The following is a 22,523-nucleotide window of genomic DNA, read 5'->3' on the forward strand; positions in this document are numbered from 1 at the left end:
AGCTTTTGAAGCATCACTAGCTCCAATGGACAAATAAGGAAATCAAGGCTCAGAGTTATTAAGAATTTGGCCTAAGTCATACAACTAGTCAAGGGAAGAGTGGGGACTGGAATCCAGGTTTGACTGACTGTCCATCCTCTGGTATATTAATGAAGCAGGCAATTACAGATCAGTAGCCCTCTGTTTCTTCTTATTCATATTACTGAAATTCCATAATTGCCTCAAACTAATGGAAATTTTTTCCCATGACCTAAATGTCACTTGGTCTATTAAGGATATTTCTGCTTTTTCTCACTTGGCCCATAAGAAATGCAATGAATGTCATTAGATCTACTAAAAATGCTTCTCCATAAGACTAGCAAGGGATTTGTTCATCTATTATCCTCCATTGTGTTTTCTGAATGTGTCTAATTTTACATCTGAGTTCACTGATATCTCAAGTAGGTGAAGTTTAAAGCTTATACAAACTGAAGCACATCAAGAGGCTTTTAACTTATTAATGTATACATAGTTGTATAAAATATGCTATGAATGAAATAGAACTATAGGCTTTTAATTTTACAGGACTAAAATTTTAATATTTCAATAAACAAATGAAAATATCCTAAGTTGGGTATTATTCTATCCTAAGTTTGGTATTATTCTATTTAATATGTAATTATAATGTATCATTATATAATTTTAACTATATATTATTATATATAATATTACACAGTATACATTTCAATACCTAATTTTGGAATTTGATGCAAAGAACATGGCTGATAATGCATTCTGATGGCTTTTAAAATGTATGCAGATGAATTCTCCTTCTCTGACAGTGTGCAATATTTGATGAGGTGCATTCATTACAAGGGCAAAAATACATTAGTGAGTTTGATTCACAGTCAAACTCTATAGAGATACTTTCTTTTGTTTTCAAGTTACAGTAAGATTTCAACTATTTTAGTCCCTTTTGCCTTTTCTTCTGCTCTGGTCTTTATCGTATCTTCTTCTCTAGTTCTACAGTTGTGGAAACATCCCTTTTCAGGGAAAACAAACCAGAATGCTTCCTTGTCCTTTAAAACACTTCAAAATTCTTTTTTTTCAAAGAAGATTCCACGTGTTTGTGTTGTACTTAACTTGTCCATTGTAAGTAATTAAAATTCCATTAAATCATTTCCCCAAGCCACACACATTAATACTGGGATCATTTGCTACTTTGGAGAAGCAGTGGAGCCCTGTAACAAAAGCATACACTTTAGAGCTGGAAATTACTAGTTGGAGCCTTTGCCCCTCATTGCCAGTTGCCTGACTTTGAGCAATTGACTTCACCTCTCTGTATGTGCAGTACTATCATCTGGGAAATCTCATGCATTATTTTGGTTTCAACTATTTACCTCTTTGTGAGTGTCTCCAGCCTACTGGATAAAGCCTCCTGAATGTAAATGCTCCATCTGAAATCCAATTCAATTCAGTATGTTACCACTCCCAAACTTGAAGGAGTTTCTTCTCTTGTTCCCTCACTAGATCAGATAATGATCCAGGTGTCCAATCCAGTGTGTCTCCATTTCCCTCCATATGTATTTAATGGGGGAGACTTTTTTCTTCACAGATATTTCTAAAATCTATGCCTTCCTCTCCATCTTCATTTTTATCTTCTTAGGGTTATTATCACTTGCTACAACGATTTCAGTAGCTTCCTAACCAGTCTCTCTGACTCTAGTCTTGTTCTCACCCCTAATTTGTCCTCACTGGTATCATCAAAGTGCTCAGTTTAAAATGCAAACCCCGCCCCCCTCTGCTCCCCCTGCACTGCTTAGAACTCACTTACATGCTTAAGCTTAAGCTCCTCGGCTGGCATGTGTATGCAGTCCCCCTCCTGCCCACCACTCCTGCTTCCTTTCTGCTCTGCCTCCTGTATTGCCCCATATGGTTCTCCCAAGTCTTTGCTCGTAATGTTCCCTCCCACTGAGAGAGCTTTTCTCTCTTTCTTGACCCCTCCCACTGAGAGAGCTTTTCTCTCTTTCTTGACCTGGCCATCATGTGTCAGAACTATCCCATCCGGAGCTCCTCAGTCCTCCCTAGGTGTCTTCTTCTGTGTTTCTGGGCATCCTGTTACCTCCACCACGGTTTTAATAAGGTATCTCAAAATAGCCTATTTACCACATTCACTCTTCCTCTCCTTTCAGATTCTCAAGGACATACTGCCTGATTCATCTCTGTATTCTCAATGCTATATCACATTCCTGCATTTGCGTATAAGTGCGCGATAAATACCATTGAACCATGAAGAATACTCTCAAAACAGGATGGGAGTGGCTAGGAAGACCCGTTCAGCACTGACATTACAGTCCATACCATTCTCCAAATATTCTGTTGAATTCATCATGATGTCAGTCAAGAACCCACTGCTGTTTATATTCTTCTGTGTCCTGGTTGGGTTGTCCCAACTTTTGGCACATACAAACATTTATTAGTCATCTATTAATAGATACCTTATCAGCAATGATAAAAGAAAAAGACAAGGGAAAAAGGGCTATTTAGGGCTATTTGAAGGGTACAGATGCTGACTCTGTTGGAGACCTCTCTCAAGAAAATCATCAGTGTAGCCAAGGTTCATAGATTTCACATGGGACAAGATCCGATAAAGTTGAAATTATAACGACACTTTTAGAACAACATAAAAAGAGTATGTAAAAAGAATATAATGCACGATGTGATAAATGTTATAATGGAGGTGTACTAGGAAATATAAAGAAAAAGACTAATTTAGGGGAGCTGGGAAGACCTCTTGGGGCGTGAATTTTGGGGTGTGCCAGGAAAGATGGATAGGAAATGGTCAAAGCAATTTAGCAAATTAGAGTCACTCTGGCTGAAATTACCAAAAAACAAGAAAAAATATATTTGATTTTCTTCCTGAATGACTGACAGAATGACACAAACTTGAATCTATAGAAGACAGAACTTTGCCCTCAGTTGAAGTTGGGTGGTCCATGTAACTAGACAGCTAATTTTATAAACATAATGTTCTGTGCTTCACATAAATAATGATCTTTAGTAAATCCACATTAATTTCTTTTAAGTCATGATTATGTCTTCTGAATCAAAAGCTCTGGGCCCAAGCTAAATTTCCTGACTGGTATAGGGGCAAAGCTTCCTTGTACATCCACCAAACAAAGGAAGTTTGAAATGTCAGCAAAAAGGCACCGAACAAAAGCAATAGGAAACAATTCATGGAAGAGCTTGACTAAGATGACTTGAATATATTTTTTTAAGACTGTCCTTGTGATGAGCTAGAAACGTCAGCAGAGTTAAAAATAAAAATCAATCTTGCTTCCGTAAGCACTGACAATTTTTCCTCACAGAGTATATTTCCCTAACTGATTCTTCAGGGTATGCTAATTTTCTTTGTGACATTTCTAGCTCTCATTTATTCCAAAGGAAATTCTGAGAAAAAAGAACTTTGATCTTCCCTTTGCTTTGGTGAAAACAATAGCTTTTTTTTTTTTTTTTTAGCTTTGAGATAGAGGCAGTTCTCTTCAAAGGTTTTTTTTTTTAAAAGATGATTTTAAAGATGATCTGCTTCTCCTTGTCAGCCAGAATATCTATTCATCCTTGATAAATACTATCACAATGAAGGATTTAACACGTAGTTAATTCGAATTTCATTTGCTGTCCTTATTTAAAAACTGCATTAAAAATTCCCTTAAAGTAACATAAAAATAAATATTAGACATAATTATAGCTTCTCAAGAACAAACGAATTCATCTGAATGCAGACAAGAATAAGTACAGTCCAGATAAATTAAAGATTACATGCATAAATGTACATACAGCCACATCGCAGTCTCAGAAAGCAATGCTGGCAATGTTTAATAGAATTTCAGTATTTTTCAAATAAACAAGAGATATGTTGTTCTAAAAGTGTCATTATAATTTCAACTTTATCGGATCTTGTCCCATGTGAAATCTATGAACCTTGGCTACACTGATGATTTTCTTGAGAGAGGTCTCCAACAGAGTCAGCATCTGTACCCTTCAAATAGCCCTAAATTTTCTGGATATAAAAAGAAGTAGACTGGATACTGGAATAAATTCAATAAAATGCTAATAGCACAAAAATAGAAGACCATTACATTGCAATTAACCTGATTTCCAATTCAATTCAACTATTTTTATGGTACTTACTATGTACCAAGCACAGTGCAGAACTAGGATCTGGTTGCCCTCATATGTATTGAGCAAGACAGGTAAGTAACACTCAAGTCAAAATAAAACAAATGAAATCAAAGAGGTTGTTAAGTCTTAAAAAAGAAATTGCTTAATTTCAGCTGAGGCTATAACTGAAGGCTTCTTGCAGGAAGATAAATTTGAGATGGATCTTAAATAATTATACTCTTTCAGCACATGGAAATAGAGCTGAAGCATGCCCTGGGCGACAGCTGGCTTAAAAGAAATTGGGGAAGAACTGTTAGTGAAGGAAGTATGGGAGGGATTCTGTTCACACATCTGTCTCACGCCCCTCTTCTTCTTGAATTCTAGTCTACACATACTTTAAAATTTCTCCTTCTCTCTCTTCAGGATTTTTACACATGCTGTTCCCTCTGCTAGGAAATACCCCTTCTGCACCCCTTTATCTCCCATTCCCTGTCCTTTAAACACTGCAAGCCCATCTCCTCCTTCAGATCTCTGCATAAATGTCGCTTCCTCAAATCATTCATTCCCAAAACCTTCAACCATCTTCCCATCCCACTCCCAATTAAGACTGATTCCCTTCTTATACACCTACATAGCACCTTACACATTCCCTACATAAGTTTTTCACACATTGCTGTAAGTTATTAGTAAAAATTTTGTTTAATGTTTATCATAATCCACAGGCAAAATTTTCCTGTATGGCAGCATTATCTTGTCTTCTGTAATGGCCCCAATGTAAAGCTGTCCCTGGTACCTGATGGGCACGCAGGGTTTATTCAATAAATATCAGTATCCAACAGTTCCTTTAGATTTACACTGTGTAAGAATTTGGCACTTAAGTATAACTTATATTCTGTAAATGTTAAATCCTTTATATAATTCATTTATAGAAAAGGAGTCTAGAAAACTTTTAAGCCTTATAAATGAATTCACATTTTTTGTAGACTTAGATGTTTTCTCTTGCTATTGAAGAATCACTTCTAATATAAAACAAAATTTACAACCTGGATACTCTGTGTTCCTGGTCTGAAAACAGAAAGAGATTGAATATATACATTTAGTTTATAGCTTATCTTACAGAAACAGAAATATGGATGCATCTTAAAATATAAAAAAATGAAATTTAGCTGAAGGACAGAATGAAAAACAAAAAACTGCTATGGAGGAGATAAATATACATCTGGAATGTTTCCAGTTAATCAAAAAAAAAAAAATCACATCAGTTAATAACTCTAAAAGCTGCAGCTTTATAAAGAAAAACAACTGGAGGACAAAGGCATTATTTATATTCTATTTAATGTTCTCTCTGTCTGTCCTGATCTACCTCCTTCTCCCTCTCTTACTCTCTCTCAGATTTCATTAAATCCATACTCTTGTTGATTTAAGGTAGCTTTCACAGTTCCTCATCAATAGAACAACCAAAATACTCCATTTCAAGCTTGGACATACTGTTTGCTATCCAAATAAGGACTAGGAAACAGTGTTTTATGGTTTGAAGACTCCGAGGGAAGACAGAAACAGGAATGGGGGTATGATCTTATGAGTGGAGATAGGGTGTAAAGGCTCAGGTCCTGATGTTCTTTATTTTCTCATGCTGTTTGATAGCTGTACTTAAAGACAAAAAATGGCAGTGAGTCCATGCCACCATTGATATCTATCTTATGCCAGGAGAACATAGTCACTGACATTTCCCTTCCTCAGAGGTAGAAAGAAATGACACATTTCATGGAGGTGCTATCATGGGAATACCCAAACACATGCATACTTCTGGCCAGACATTTCTCAGTTGAAAAAATTGTTCAAAATACATGGCTCTGAGATTGGTATCTGTATAGCATTTCTTGTTAACAAAAATAAGACTTCTATCTTCCTTTTGCTTGTTATATAAACTACATTTTGGCTTTAAAAAAACTTTCTTTAAAGAAAATTCTTTATCCACAAGGGTATACCTTAAGAGAATATATGCTTTGAATATTTTCTTGCCTTATTTCTGTAAAGAGATGAATTTACATTTAGATATCCAAAATTATAAGCCCTAAAAAATTCAGTATGAAGTTATCACTTCACAAAAATAAATGATCTCAAAAACTAATATACAACTTGCTTCCTTTAATTTTTCTGTTATATTTTACTGTTGACTTTATACTGAAAATAATATTTAAAAAATAACCATCTAGACCCCTCAAACTGAAAGAAGTACTTTAATACGCAGAATATTGTTCCCATTTACATTATATTTTATCTCACTGGTCACCATGCAGTGGTATTTTTTGCCAATAAGCAGGATACATTAAAATGAAAGGTTTGGTAATGATAAATTACAACCATGTAGGGCAGGAAAAAATGATGCTAATGGGGAAGATGGCTCATGGCCAGAGGGAATAAAAAGGAAAGCCTGAGGTAGAAGACAGAGAATAAAATAGCATGAGGATGGTGAAGGTAGGGAATAAGAATGCCCCTTCTCCTAAATTTCTTGATTAGAATTTCTGAATTAAACACTTTACAAGCTATTACTTCTTTCTTTTTTTTTCTTCTCCAAGTTTTTATTTAAATTCCAGTTAATTAACAGTGTAACATTAATTTCAAGTATAGAACTTAGTGATTTATCACTTACATACAACACCCAGTTTTCATCACAAGTGCCCTCCTTAAACCCCATCACCTGCTTAACCCATCCCCCTTGTCCACCTCCCCTGCAGTAACCATCAGTTTGTTCTCCGTAGTTAAGAGCCTGTTTCTTGGTTTGCCTCTCTTTTTTCCTGCTATATTCGTTTTGTTTCTTAAATTCCACATGTAAGTGAAATCATATGGTATTTGTCTTTCTCTGACTGACTTATTTCGCTTAGCATAATACTCTCTAGCTCCATCCACATCACTGCAAAAGGCAAGATTTCATTCTTTTTTATGGCTGAGTAATATCCCATTGAATATATATACCACATCTTTATCCATTCATCAATTGATGGACATTTGGGCTCTTTCCATAATTTGGTTATTGTTGAAAATGGTGCTATACACATTGGGGTGCATGTATCCCTTTGAATCAATATTTTTGTATCCTTTGGGTAAGTACTTAGTAATTGCTGGATCATAACATAGTTCTATTTTTAACTTTTTGAGGAACCGCCATACTTTTTCCAGAGTGGCTACACCAGTTTGCATTCCCAACAACAGTGTAAGAGGGTTCCCCTTTCTCCACATCCTTGCCAACACCTGCTGGTTCCTGTGTTGTTAATTTTAGCCATTCTGACTGGAGTGAGGTGGTATTTCATTGTAGTTTTGATTTGTATTTCCCTGATGATGAGTGATGCTGAGCATCTTTCCATGTGTCTGTTGGCCATCTGTATGTCTTCTTTGGAGAAATGTCTGTTCATGTCTTCTGCCCATTTCTTGACTGGATTATTTGTTTTTTGGGGGTGTTGAATCTTTTTTTTTTTAAAGATTTTATTTATTTATTTGAGAGAGCGAGAAAGAGAGAGAGAGAGAGAGCACATGAGAGGGGGAAGGGTCAGAGGGAAAAGCAGACTCCCCGCTGAGCAGGAAGCCCAATGCGGGACTCGATCCCGGGACTCCAGGATCATGACCTGAGCCGAAGGCAGTCGCTTAACCAACTAAGCCACCGAGGCGCCCCTTGGGGTGTTAAATCATATAAGTTCTTATACTAACCCTTTATCAGATATGTCATTTGCAAATACCTTCTCCCATTCCATAGGTTGCCTCACTGGGTTTGAGGAAGCATAGAAGACATCAGGAAGACCCTTACATGGTATTTCTTAATAATCAAGAACTTCATCTGATTTGGCATAGGATGGTATATTTTAGACAGAGCTGTTAAACATTTCTGCTGGCTGAAACTTGTTCATTGGGGGTAACAGCTAAACCAGAGTGTCTTCAGGCAACCAGTGTCAGGACCTTGATGCATACTGCAAAAACTTCCCAGGTGTGCTGCATGGTCTGTCCTTCCAGAGACTGGAAGAGGAATGGTCAGACCAGCCAGCTGGTCTCAGCCCACTTTATGAAAACGTCAACCATTTTAGATGTTATTTGCAATAGAAGCATAAGATACAAATGGGCAGCAGTAATTAAACAAAAGCTTTCCAATGGCTTCTGCATTGTACTTACAATAAAATCTATACCACCTATAATGGCCTACAGCCCTACATAACCAAGTCTCTACAAATATCTCTTGACATGCATCATCATCCTTAATGTCTAGAATCCTCCTGGCCTTCTTTGTCTTCCTCAAAAATAAGCTTATTCTTATGATTTATGTACATCAGTTCATTGTTTTGGGAAAGACCTTCCCTCCATTTTGGCAAGGCTGTCTCCTTTTGATTCAGTCTTCCGTCCAAATACCACCCAATAATTAAGTCATCACTAACTACTACCTCCTCTAAATAACCAACCTCCTAATATGGCAATTTGTTTTAGGTTTTCTTCATTGCACTTTTCACTATCTGCAATAATTTGTTTACTGATTTGTTTATTTGTTCATTTTCTGTTTTTCTTAATTTCATAGGAATGGAAACTTCATGAACACTGAATCAATGAATAACTGATGGCCCAAAATCAGAGCAATTGATAGTATCTGACACCTTAGTAACAGATAATGTGTTTTCAGCATATTATGTTCACTTCAGTAACTAAGATGACTTAACATAGTGCAAAAGTATAAACTCTAAAGAAAAAAAAGCCTGCAATTTAAATCCTGGTTTTACTACTTATTATCTAGGTAAATTTGTGTAAGTTTCCCTTTAAGTGGAGATGATAATATGGAACTCACTGGTTTATTAAATAATCCACATAACTCACCTAGTATTATGACTGACTCAATATGTTCTTAGAAACTGATAGGTATTATAGTTGTCATCATCTTTTATGTTAAGTAGCATATTATTTCCACCTATTCTTTGCTGTTCTGGAGAAATCTCTAGAACTAGAATGGAATCCATTGTTCCCTCTTGTCCAGCATCCTTACTTTGCACTTTTTGTGACAGTCCATTGCTCTTCTGTGGTGCTAAGCCCATCCAAGAATGGGCACATGACTTGGGTCTGGCTAATGACCGCCTCCACAGGTCCTTTGCTGGAACTCTCCATGGAGGAGTAATGGGGGTAGACACCCTCTTTTCTTTGAATGCAACATTGGTCTTCACTGACCATCTTTACCCAAATGTGAAACAACCTTGCCTGAAAATGAAGCCCACACAGAGGAAAGAAGTACCAAGAGACAGGGAAAGAAAAGGGATTCTTGACGACCATACCCTTGGACCCAGCTGTGCCTAATGCAGCCACACCCCATGGATATACCTGTTAGATATGCCGATACATTATTTTGTTTATGCCAGTTTGAGTTTAGCTTCTGAAACTTGTAATAAAAAAAAAATAATAATGTTTTCTAATAAAACACTAGTTTATTTATGTTTGTTAGTTTGTTGTAAGGCTAAGGGGTAAAAAAAAAAAAAAAGGCCTTTTCTGAGGTCTAATTAGCAAATAAATTAACATCCAGAATGAAATGGTTTTCAGCGAAAGTGTTAAAAAGGCTCTGGGCTATGAGGAGCTAGAGACACCTGAGGGCTATTTTTCTACAATGGACAGTAAGAGCCCCTTTAAAGAAATGGTCAATATTGGCCTGTGGCCCCCAGACCACGAACAGATTGCCTAAAAGCAATTTCAGAGTATCTGTGGTTACAAAGTAACAGGAAAAATTAAGGAAGGAATTAACACCCTTATTCAAGAAGTAAGCAGGAAGAGAAGGCATTACTGGAAGTAAAGAGGAAAATAATTGTCTTCCTGTGTAAAGGAAATTAAATATGCAACAAGTAGGATATAGAGCAGCTAATTACTGACAAGGGTACTAATTTGTACTGAGGGGTTTATGTGCTTTTCAAAATGTTTTCTCCAGAAAAGATGGATTAAAATGTTTTCTTATGTGAAGAAGATAGCATGCATTGGTATATATGCTGTTTTTCTTAATAAAGAATCTTAAATATCTTATCAGGTATCTGTTATAAATGAGTATCTATTCTATTTCTGTCAAAAAAATACCCACAGGGGTGTGAATGCTAGGCTACATCTCCATTTTCCTCTGTACGTTATACCTAAATAAGTTAATGCAACTAAACATACATTTTGGAGAACATCCTATGCAAAATACTTTGATAGACACCACAGGAAACACCAAGATAAAAGTATCCCTCATCTTTTTTTTAAAGTATCTCTCATCTTAAGGAGCTTATCATAGAATAAAGAAAATGAGAAATCTGTACACATAACTATCATCAGGGAGAAAAGCTGAATTCTGTAGTAGCCATAAACGAAGTAAAATGAAAGACATTCATTTAGCCTAGGGCAGTGGTTCTGAAATTTGAGCATGCATGAGAACCACCTGGAAGACTTGTTACAATGAAGATTGCTGGGCTCACCCCAGAGTTTTTTTTAACAAGTTTGCAGATGGCATTGACCTGCTAGTCTGGGGATCATCCTTTGAGAACTCCAGGATCTAGGGAATTGGTTTGCAATTCTAGCCACACAGCAGAATCTCCTAGGGGACCTCTAGAGAATCTAATGGCCAGGCCTCATCCCAGCCCAGTAATAAAAGAAAATATTTTATGAAGACAACTGTTAACTAGAGCTGGACATTGAATCATATGAATAATAGTTCTATAAACAGCTGGAAATAGAGGACACAGATGCTAGATGGACGGAGAAAAGTCATGGTAGAAGGAAACTATGGTGCATGATTGGAAATGAGAGTACAGCATGACTGGAGCATAGGTGGAGAAGAGAAATCTTAGGTCAAGTCATAATAGATCTTTTTTTTTTTAAAGATTTATTTATTTATTTCAGAGAGAGAGCGTGTGAGCAGTGGGTGGGAACAGGGACAGAGAGAGGGGGAGAAAGCAGACTCCCTGCTGAGTGACAGGGGAGGGGGTGCTTCAAGCCAGGACCCTGAAATCATGACCTGAGCTAAAATCAAGAGTCAGAGGCTTAAGAGACTGAGGCAGTCAGGCGCCCCAAGTCATGAAAAATCCTGACTGCCATGCTAAGGAGGTTTCGACTCCTTTTTGGGACAATAAGAAATCACCAAATCCTTTGAGCAGGAGAGTAACACAGTAAGATGTGACTTAAAATTATTATCTGGAAGCAAAATCCCGAGTAGATTAAAACAACATGGGGTTCTTAGAAACAGGAGACGGTTAAGATGTGACAGCAATGGTCTAGACCTATTTTCTCAAACTGGAGTCCGGGGATGTGTTCTCAGGGCCCACATGTTCTATATAAATGTTTTAATTTTGTTTCCTTATTTCAAAGATAACCTAGGAATGTATTTGATCAGTTACAAAGGCCAGACTTGTCTTTTGTCATGATGGTCCTCAACTGAAGATTTTCACAACACTGGGCTTAAGCTTCTTCAGTCAGTGTTTCTTAGTCAGTGGACATACTAAGCATTCAGATTAACTATTTTGGTTTTCCCTGTGAAAGGGGTCATTACATGATACACCTTTGAGAAATAGTGATCTGGACGAGGTAATAAAATGGGGTTAGTCCCAGAGACATTTTAGTCAGATTCATCAGGATCTCCGACATTTTAGGAGGAAGAGAAAATGGGAAATCAAAAAGATATTGGGGGCTTTAAGGCTGAGAGCTTCACAAGTGATAAAATGATGGAACAGAGTAAAGCATCTAGAAAAGGGACAGGTTTGTGTGAAGCCGGGGGAGAAAGACAAAGCATTTGTAGTGAAAGAAAGCCTATCTATTGGTCATAACTACAAGAATGAGCACCTCCCTATATCAGGAATTTTAGGAATTAATTTATCCTCAGAGTTTAGCCATATTGTGGACAAAACCGAAAAATGTCACGAAAGTATTTTTGAATTATTAAGGCTTAAGGTAGAACAAGAACATTTTTCTTTCAAAAATAAAAGCTATAATCTGTAAGTAATTTAAAAAGATGACCTGTTCACAGAATAATTCATAAGGTAGGAGGGAGATATATATGCTAATGATTTGTCAAAAATTAAAGCTTTGAATTATAACACATTTCCCTTTCGAACTTACTGTGGCTAATTTTCCCTGCCATAGGGTCATTCTGCCAGTAACACTATTTTTAGAGAGGAAAAACAGCAAAATCCAAACATTAATATATGTATTTGAAAGTAGATATTTTTCCAAAACCAAGTAAATGCTGTGTCGTATCTTCTGTGTTAACCATATTCTTCTCTCTGTGTCAGGGTGCCAGGTGTTTAAAGGAACCTATTTTACTTACCCTTCATCTACTGCAACCATCTAGGGGACACCACTATAAAATATCTATGCTTTCTCCTCCCCCTGGAAATGGTCTAATAAATATTTAATTTTTGATCTTCTTCAGCAATTAAGACAATAGCACGAAAATTTTCCAAACATTTTTTTCTATTTTATTTTGTACTCATTGAATATTTGAAATAGTAAACCCTAAATAAAAAGACTTTACATCAAAAAGAGTATCATCATCAATCACTTAATAATGAGTATGTCAAAAACGCAATTCATCTACTCCTGCCAAAATATGAAAACTTACTTTTTTAAAAAATTGAACAATTACATACCTGAGCTTCTGGTTGTATTGCTTGACTTTTTCCAGTGAGGCTGCATTTATCTGGGCTTGAAATTCTTCCACCGAAACATTGTCTCTATAATAATATCCTTCCATGCTCTCCAGTGCTGTGTAAACAAGTAAATGTTCTCTTTCATGTGATTTCATAACTCAAGTTCTCCACATTTAGTGTAATCTTATTGATTATTAGTAAATGTATTTAAAACACTGACTATGACCACACATGCAAGAAACTATCTTTCACCAGTCCAGAAATGAATGAAAATCATTCCTCTCCTCTCAAAATAAATATCAAACATTTGGTGATTATATCGAGTGATATAATGAGGTATATCTAATAGGTAATTTCTAATTTAAACCATCTTCTATTTTTAATGTATATATATGCACATATACATACATATATTATATATATACATACATATGTATGGGAGGCAGAACTGCGTATTAACCTACATAAGAGTAAAAAAGTTGAAATTGCTGCTCTCCATGTATACTTACATTCTCTTGCAGCTGCAGTTAAATTATGAAATATGAGTGTAATAAAATTGAAGTATAGATAATCTTAGAATACTACCCTTACTACAATGCTTAATTTAGTTAAAAATAAATAAGTATAAACATACATATATAACTCCCCATTAATTTTAAACATCTTTTGATTGAAATGGATTTCCTTCTTAACTAACATTTTTGGTTAAGTATTTTTTCCTTTAAACTCTATGTGATGGTACTTTTAACCTTTTGGAGAGGAAATGAATTACATGGAAGTGCCTAGAAATACAAGATCTCCTATGGAGAGGTTGCTAGGAACAGAAATGGCAATGGATCCAATTTGGAAATGTAAATTATTTCCCCTTGAAATTATTGCCACTATTAAGCCTCAATTTTCAGCAGATGATTTCAAAATTGATTAAAAAAATTAATCCTCTTTCAAAACTGCTAAATGCAATAGCTTTTAAACTAATAAGTTTCTTCAAATTGACAAAAACATCACCATTTTAGGGGCAAAAATAGAAAAGTCATTGCTAATTTTTTTTTATTATTTCCAGTTTTTATTAGAATTCCAGTTAATTAACATATAGTCTAATATTGGTTTCAGGAGTAGAATTTAGTGATTCATCACTTACATATAACACCCAGTGCTTATCACAAGTTCATTACTAATACTTGCTGGGCTGTTTTCTTGACTAGTAAGATTTCTATAGCACTGAAGAAACAAAAAACCTTTTAGAGTATTGCTCAATTTGAAATAAAAAAATGGTATTATTGGCTTATAATTGAGAAAACCACTTATGGAAAATTAGAGAGATGCTTACTACATTTACTTCAGTACATGATATCAAATTTGTGGGCTTGTTTCAAGGATTGTTTGTTTACTCCTTATGACCTCTGCATTAATTAGAATATTTGTAACTGGTTCAGCAAGCTTCTGGTCCTGAATACATACAAGAAATAAAAGGAAGTCTTCCTGGTTAAACAACCCTCAAATAAATGCCACATTCACTTCCATTAATGAGATGTTATTTGTGAGAGGCAAATATTCAGAGGATTCAGTCTATCAATAGTCATCCTTCAATGTGAATTCCTCTTACCAGTTGTAAAGCTAATAATGAAAGTCCTTGCATTGGAGTAAAACCACCAATTCACTCCTTATTAGCTGTATGACCTTAGCCATGTTAATTAAAATCCAAGATCCTCAGGTTCCTCATTTGTGAAATGGAAAATAAAAAAATAGTAGAGTACCTACTAATTATGATTCTTGGGAAATAATTAAATTAAATAACAGTATTAAGAGACCCCATGACTATTCCTTCCATTCATTGAATGTGTTTTATATATTAGGCAACACACCCAATGCCCTACAGGCATTATCTAATGCAATTTCCAGGAGATATAGATTTTGCGTAAGTGTGCTTAGCCAAACAGGAAGTTCTGGGAACTAAAGAGGAGGGTCCATACAAAGACACTTCAATTTGTGATTTAAAATCATAAAGACTGGAAGAACACTAGGAAGGAGATACAGGGAAATCGTGGTGAGGGGTGGAGTGGGGACAGATATGAAAACACCTGGGGTCTAATTTTTATAGAAGTCTTGATGACTCAGTTTTGGCCAGAATGTTCAGTCCTGCTCTAAAAGCTTGTTGCCACATAAAAACAGACTGACATTTTTATGACCTTCCTTGACAATATTTCCAAATTAACAACAGTTAAAATACATAATTACATAGAAATTTTTTTAAATGGGGAAAATGTCTAACAATCAGCAAAATGTTACGGCGCATGTGCAGGGCTGTGAGGAAATGAACAACAACAACAAAAACAGATGAGTTCTATATTTAAAAGTAAACTGTGTGGCAAAGAAGAGGAAAGAGAACAACATTCCTGATTTTAGATTAAGAGCTTGGTTATTTATCATTATAAATACAAGAAAATGGGATAATATTTTACCGAATTCAATTTCTATACTCAGCAAAAGTAGGTTAAATATATAATGTCCAAATTTCCCAGTTTGGCTCTTAGCATTTTCTTGTCTAGTTTCCTTAATTCTCATCCAGATAATAGTATGTTTCTTAAAAGTAGTACTGACATTCTTGGTTGCATAAATATTTAATAGCATTTAATTAAAAGCAGTATTGAAAATATGATGAGTTTCTTTGTTTGCTTGTTTTCCTTTTACCACTTCTGAATTTGAGGAAGCAAATCATCCCTGCAAACTTAGGCAGTCAGCAAAAAAGAAAAACATAATGAATATTAGAGAAAAGTAAAGATTAAATTATTCTAAGACTGAAAATGAGCTGCATTTCCACTCACTCAAAATACCTTTCAAGGTTTTTCCAAGAAAGGGATTGATCAGGAAAAATACAGAATATCTGAAGAATAATTTTAAGAATAGTTTCAATTAACTAATACTCTTTCCTGATAGCATGATGACACTTTAATGGTTAAATAAAACAAGACATCTGCACTGGTCACGGTTGGTCAGAATTCAGAAGAACTGGTCACAATTTCTGTGAGGAAAGCAAGTTTTATCAATCCAAATGTGACCAGTATGTTGGAAAAGTTGTGCTGCCTTTTAAAGAGGGGTGGGTTCACATGTTCATAGACTGACTCTAACATTTAGGAAATCTCAATTCTGGGAACTGTTCCTTCTTTTATAAAAAGCTATTTAATGCTTCAATTTCAAATACAGTATAAAATCCGAAGGGAAAACGAAGGAATTCATCTTTTAAAGGACCTAAAGTAGAGTTTTGCAAAACCTCAAAATAAAAAGTAAATACTTGAATGAGGGAACCTTAGAAAATGACAATGTTTATCACAAAATGTTCCCTTTTGTTTAAAAGAGAGAACGCTCTATACTGGATTTTTTTTTAAATTAAAAAAAGTAATAGAAGAGAAAATGCTCAAGTTTCTGGTTGATTTTAATTATTCTCTGAGAATAGAAAGACAACTTAAAGAGGTAAGAGTTAGGATTTATCACTTCTGGTACCAGCTCTTTTCATAAAGGCAGAAAAACAAATATACACAAGAGTGTGTTTGTGGAGAAAGGACCAGCATCGCATGTCCTAGTTAGTGTAAGGAAAACCATCATAAGAGACCCAAGGAACAGGTGCCTAACAATACAAAGAACAGATACCATATTCCAGGACACAGTGCAACTAAAATCAAAGACCTTTAATGATGCCACACCCCTAATAGGTAGAATACATGGGTCCAGTAACCAAGGGTAGAAGCAGAAAGGTCCCTGCTTAACATCTGTTGAGGGCTGAATTGTGTCCTCCAAAAAGATACGACAAACGTCCTAACCCCTGGTAGCTACAAATGTGACCTAAGTTTTATATAGGGTCTTTGCAGAGCCATCAACTTAAAATGAGGTCATACTGGATTAGGGTGGGCCCAAATCCAATGACTCATGTTCTCCTAAGAAGAGGGAAATCTGGACAGAGATACAAAGACAGACCCACAGAGGGAGGAAGGTCGTGTGAAGACAGAAGCAGAGACTGTAATTACTCTGTCACAAGCCAAGGAATGCCAAGGACGGCTGGCAACCACCAGAAGCTAGAAGATAAGGAAGGATTCCTCCTTAGAGCCTTCCAAGGGAGCATGGCCTTTGGGCATCTTGATTTCAGATTTCTAGCCTCCAGAAGGATGATAGACAAATTTCTGTTGTTTTAAGCTACCCAGTTTGTGGTACTTCGTTATGGCAGCTCTAAGAAACTAATACGACATCAGTCCCAGTGCCTCACTTGGGGATGTGTGCTTCCCATCCCTGAAACTCTGGCTCCATGGGTTTAAAATGTCCTGATCACCAAAGAGGCACACTTTCCCTAGGAGACAAGGCAGAGGTCCCACTGAATGTAAACTATGGTTGCCACCAGGGCATTGAGGGCTCCTTGTGCCAAGGTACCCAGGAAGAGCAATCACCATCTTGACAAGGCTAGTGGACCCTGATCATGGTAAGGAAGTAGGGCTACTGTTACATAATGAGGGCAGGAAGGAACGTGTTTGGCACCCGGTGAATCCACTCAGGTCCCTCTTGGTACTTCCCTTGTCCAGATTTGATGGTAAATGGACAAATGCAGCAACCCTGTCCTGAGAAGGGCAGAATGAACAGGGGGATCAGGCTGCTCGGGGATGTAGGTCTTAGTCATGCCACTGAGACTGGAAGGTTCAGGCTGAGAGCAAGGCTGATCTATAACAAATACAGAAGAGGGAAGATGAGCATCTGTTGCAGCCCCAAACCAGCTACAGCAGCAGGGGCTACGGCTTGTGCCCTTACCATGCTTCTTCTAGATTATCTCCCCAGGAAGGGAGCCCATCAGAGTCATGAAGGAGACGCTTCTAGTCTTGACTCGAATGGATCTAAGGGTACAAGGTATGGATCATGGCAGGTCGCCCACTTGGATCTCCTTCCAGAAAGGATGGGCTTATTGCCTAGCTGTTGGGATTCCTAGAAGATATCCCTCAGCTGTCTGCTCTTTAGGGCATCTTCAGTCTTTGCTGAAGAAAACTGTCCCACCCAAATCAAATCTCCTAGGGGCAGCCTGCATCCTAATGACCTAACAATGCAGAAGTGAAAACACCCAGCTCCCTTGCCCTGGCTCCCCCAAATCTAGAAGTGTCAAGCCTTTGTGAAATGGATTATCTAATTAAGCAAAGATTAACTGGATAATTGCACAGTGTTTCATAATCCACATTGGCCTGTGCTTTCTCACTCCCGTGGACCTTAGAGTCACCTGCAAAACTTCTAAAATATACTGGTATCTGGACCCTATGTCCCAGAGATTCTGACTTAATCAGTTTGGTGTGGGACCAAGCATGGGTATTTTCTAAGACCTCCCCAAGGTGATTAATGTGTAGCCAGTATTGAGAACCACTGAGAGACAGCATGAAAACAAGCCCATGGGGAGTGGGTGGAGGAAGTGACCTTGAATATCTATCCTCCTTACTCCCATTTTCACACAGTTTATAGTCACTTGCTTTATCTCACCAAGGGCTTGGGGATCCCCACAGGGTTAATTCCCTGATCTGTAGGAAATACTTACAGAAGACCGCTTTTGTCTGATCTTCACCTTCTAGCATTTTGGTTATGCTCTGTGCTGACTTTCCTGTCTGGCTGCTTCTGTGATCTTTACCTTGTCAATCTGTACTTGTTCTGTTTGCCTAGATTCCTGTTCTCCTGTAGGTCTGGCCTTCAGTGACACATGTTCCCTAAAGTGTATCCTACTTGCCTCTGGCACTGGGATTCCTGATCTCACAGCTGGAGCCATCTCTGCAGGGTGCCCCCTCAGTTCCTGTGCCCTTCTATGCGGAAGGGTCCATTCAGGCAAGAAAAATGGGAAGAAAGCAGTACATTTGCTTCCTGTTCCAAGTACATGATGTAACAGACAACTTTATAAGGGCTGACATAAATAGTTTTCCCAGGAGCCTTTCAAATTCATCTCATTTTTCTATTTTTTTTAAATATTTGCCAGCAAAGACCCATGTATATATGTACACCTAAAACTAAAACCCTTTGAGTAAACGTTCATCTCCGGAATAGACACCAATTGGAATCTCTTCATTTACCACCACGTTACCAGATTACCAGATGGTTATCTCTACTCAAGCTAGGGCTGACTTTCCTGGGCTTCTCTCATTCTGATGAATAGTAAGAGTGAGTAATAATGAATCCTCATGGGAGTCTGATGAGTGCAGAGGAACTTCCGCAACCCTCTAAGGAAGCAGCCTTATCACTGCCACCGTGCTAATGAGACAAGCTGTTTCCCAGTCTTCTTTCCCTCTCTGTGACCTCAACTGCAGAAGTCTTTCCACTCTGGCTTGCTCACATTTTATTGCTGTGTGAATATTAAAAACTAATGTTAGCAACAATTTTTCTTTACATTTTGTAAAGTGATATTGTATTCACTAAAATAATATATAGTTAGGGGTTTTTTAAAAGTTAGCTTTAGCCACAATTATAAAATAAGGTTACTTGGAAAATACTCTCCCTTTTCCTATGAACATTTGCTGCTGAGTATGAATATTCAGCTATTTATGGCTGATGTGTCACAAATGTAATAATTTTTTTGAAGAGATGCAAAATGCCATCTGTCATCTCAGTCATGATTTCAAAGACAGAATTTTTAAAAAGGGAGATAAAGGAGAGGAAGTGAAGAATCTTTAATAACTGTAAATTCTGGTTAAACCCTATAAAAGTTAACATTCCAGATCAGCACCCTTCTCTGTCTTCTAAAACTATCTATCTGTGTAATGGCTTTTAACATATTTTAGGCTAACTGTTCTCCTAACATAGTTCCAAAGGTCTATTTTTGCTGTTTCCTCTTTTTTTTCATTCCTTTACAGAATCTTGTATTACCTTTCTTTTCCAAAGAAAAATGAAAATAACTTCTAATAACTCCTAAGATCTTCTTTGCACCTGACATTTTCCTCTGATGAAATGTATTCTTACCAAGTATCTGTTTGAGGTAGTCATTGTTTTCAAACCTTGGCAATTGAAGGAAGGGAAATCTATCTTAGAATTACAATAATATGCATATGGTACAAGAATTTTCACTTGGCAGTGGATTTTGATTTCATATGCCTGTCTGTTCTTCAGTTACAGAGATTGATTTTATTCCTCTACTCTTCTCATTTTTTTATTAGAATATAAAAATTCCACAGCAAAACCATTGCAGTTCTTGAAAACTCCACAGAAGAAGGTATGAAATGCTCTGTGGAATTGCTCAGAGAAATTGATATAATCTTGTGGCCACAGCATGAGTTAAAAAAAGATATCACAGACCAGAAGAAACTACACTAGAATAATCTGGACTTCTGATCAGTTTGAGGCTGCATTTGTGACCCCAGAAATAAAAAAATCCAGGACCTTCCCTTGGAAACCAGTTCACCACAAGAATCTTCCTACTCATGTTAAACTCAATTTCTTCTATTGCATTAAAACTCATTGTTCATTTGTCAAAACAAAAATTTTTTTATTTACAAAAGGAATCTATTTTTACTAACCAAAATCACATAATGCAGAAAAACTCAAAGAATAAAAAAATCATCATCAATTTAATCACCCAATGATACTGAAAACACTCTATGTACATTAAGTATGTTTAAGATAATGGATTACATTATCTATAATATAAATTCTTTTTTGTAACCTGCATGTGTATATTGCCAAATTTTTTCTATCTCATAAAATATCTTTAGCCATATAATTTTAATGACTCTCCCATAATTTATTTAAGCCAAATTAATTTATCTTTACTATTTCAACCACTTAGGTCTTGTTTCCCCATTATAAATACTTAAAGTCCTACTTAATAAACATTTAAACCTTATCTTTTTTTTAAAAGATTTTATTTATTTATTTGACAGAGAGAGAAAGAGAGCGAGCACAAGCAGGGGGACCAGTAGAGGGAGAGGGAGAAGCAGGCTTCCCGCTGAGCAAGGAGCCTGATGTGGGGCTCGATCCCAGGACCCTGGGATCATGACCTGAGCCGAAGGCAGATGCTTAACCATCTGAGCCACCCAGGTGCCCCTTAAACCTTATCTTATTGTTTCCTTAATAAACATTCCCAGAAGTAAATATATTACCTAGGTACTATGAAGGAATTTTTGAATTAATGGAAAAAAATCCCCACGATGGTAACAATTACATGTATTTTAAAAAATCAATAGAGATAAAATAATTTAAGTACACGTATAAAAAGGAAAGCAGTTTACCTTGCACAAAAAGTACGGGGTGAATTTTAAACCCTCCTCCATTTTTCAAACGTTGAGGCAGTTGTTCAAAATGATAACTATCAACGTAGAAGTAAACTTTCAGGGCCTGCCGGCTCCCCTCTGCTTGATAAGTAAGAGGAACATCTAAAATGACATTTAATGTTACATTATTTCCAAAAATCAGGATATGTTATAAAGTATATTTGTTAACTTTTTAAAAAATCTTGAAAATCACTAGAAACTAATATATTAAAAGTACCCATGTATGTCAAGTTCAGGTTAGGCAAACTTGCTATTCAGTGAAAGAGTATTAAATCAGATTCTTATTAGCTAAAGCAACAGATTTATTACCGTACTGTATATAAAATTCTACAATAGGAAACTTTGTTATACTTTGACATGCCATATGTCTCACTTAACTAAATGAGAAGTTTAGTTACACATGGTTTGGAATCAGAATCTCCCAGGGCATCTGCCTCATTCATATTTTAGTCAAAATGAGTCCTTGGGGTATAATTCCTAAGTAGTGTACAAGAAATTGGGTACATAGCAACCATTATCAAAATTAGCATGGGTTTTGCAAGTTCCATTCTCTGAGCATGAGATCAAAAGTGTATTACCTCTGTTGATGTCCTACAGTCATTAGAAATTATCTGTCCAAATTCTTTTAGTTTTCACAAAGATCCTGAATTTAATTACTCAAAAACAAAAAATTAAAAAAAACCCCAACCCCCAAAAACAACCAACCTGAAAAGCTACAATGCTGTAGGAGTATTTCACAGTGCTATCATAAATCCTTTTCATTTTATGTCACTTATCCATGACAAATAATTTCCAGTTCATTAAAAAAGCTAGAATAGTCATATTAACCAATTAAAAATTAAGGCAAAAATATAGTAGACATTTAATACATGTTCTTGACTCAATATTTGTTAGTCCTAACCTGCTTCTTAAATAAAATTATTTGTAAAAGCAGAGTTCAAGGTTAAATACCATTAATGAACAGAGATTCCAGGTTTCTTATTAAATATATCTAATTATGCATATCAATAGCAGAGGTATTGTATTAACATCCACAGGTCTCTTTTATGTCATATAATAATGCTTATTTTATTTTTGTTTCTATATTTTTAAGGGAGGTATAAAGGATTTTGGTTTAGGAAAGAGAATACATTTTTCAATTGAAGAGTTGGAAATTAACTGGATTTTAATGACTGGGAAAATCCTTTTTTCCCTGGCTCTATAATAAAGAAAAAGGATGCCTGGACACTAAAGAAAATCCCTATGTGTATATACTAAGTATTTGTATATTTGAGTTCCCTCTTTCATGCAGTATCTTTCATTTATATTTCAATTTTTAAATTTCCGTTCCTTTATCTTTTGGCACCAAGGTGGCCAATCTCTGTTATCAAATGGATAATGTTTTTGAAAGGAAAATAATAATGCAGCAGTTGGAGTTCTGTATTATAGGACTAACAAAGAACAAATAAAAATGCTCTACCAGGACCTAAGAAACTGAAAATGACCGAAC

At 36.2% G+C, this 22,523-nt stretch overlaps 1 protein-coding gene across 7 annotated transcripts in view; it reads right to left on the bottom strand.

The window, feature by feature from the left end:
- The window catches only part of PREX2 (phosphatidylinositol-3,4,5-trisphosphate dependent Rac exchange factor 2), a 283,867-nt gene that overhangs the window by 55,789 nt on the left and 205,555 nt on the right, over positions 1 to 22,523 (bottom strand). For all 7 annotated transcript variants that reach the window (XR_004908454.2, XM_078072312.1, XM_036064630.2 and 4 more), the window contains 2 exons: positions 20,993 to 21,136; positions 12,768 to 12,882 (listed from right to left, as the gene is read on the bottom strand). Coding sequence is in view for 6 of the 7 variants with exons in the window: in XM_078072312.1 (XP_077928438.1) it covers positions 12,768 to 12,882; positions 20,993 to 21,136 (259 nt within the window). In the remaining variant the exon portion in view is untranslated. The remainder of the gene's footprint in view (positions 1 to 12,767; positions 12,883 to 20,992; positions 21,137 to 22,523) is intronic.

Source organism: Halichoerus grypus, chromosome 5 (assembly GCF_964656455.1).
Source record: "Halichoerus grypus chromosome 5, mHalGry1.hap1.1, whole genome shotgun sequence".
Taxonomy (NCBI): domain Eukaryota; kingdom Metazoa; phylum Chordata; class Mammalia; order Carnivora; family Phocidae; genus Halichoerus; species Halichoerus grypus.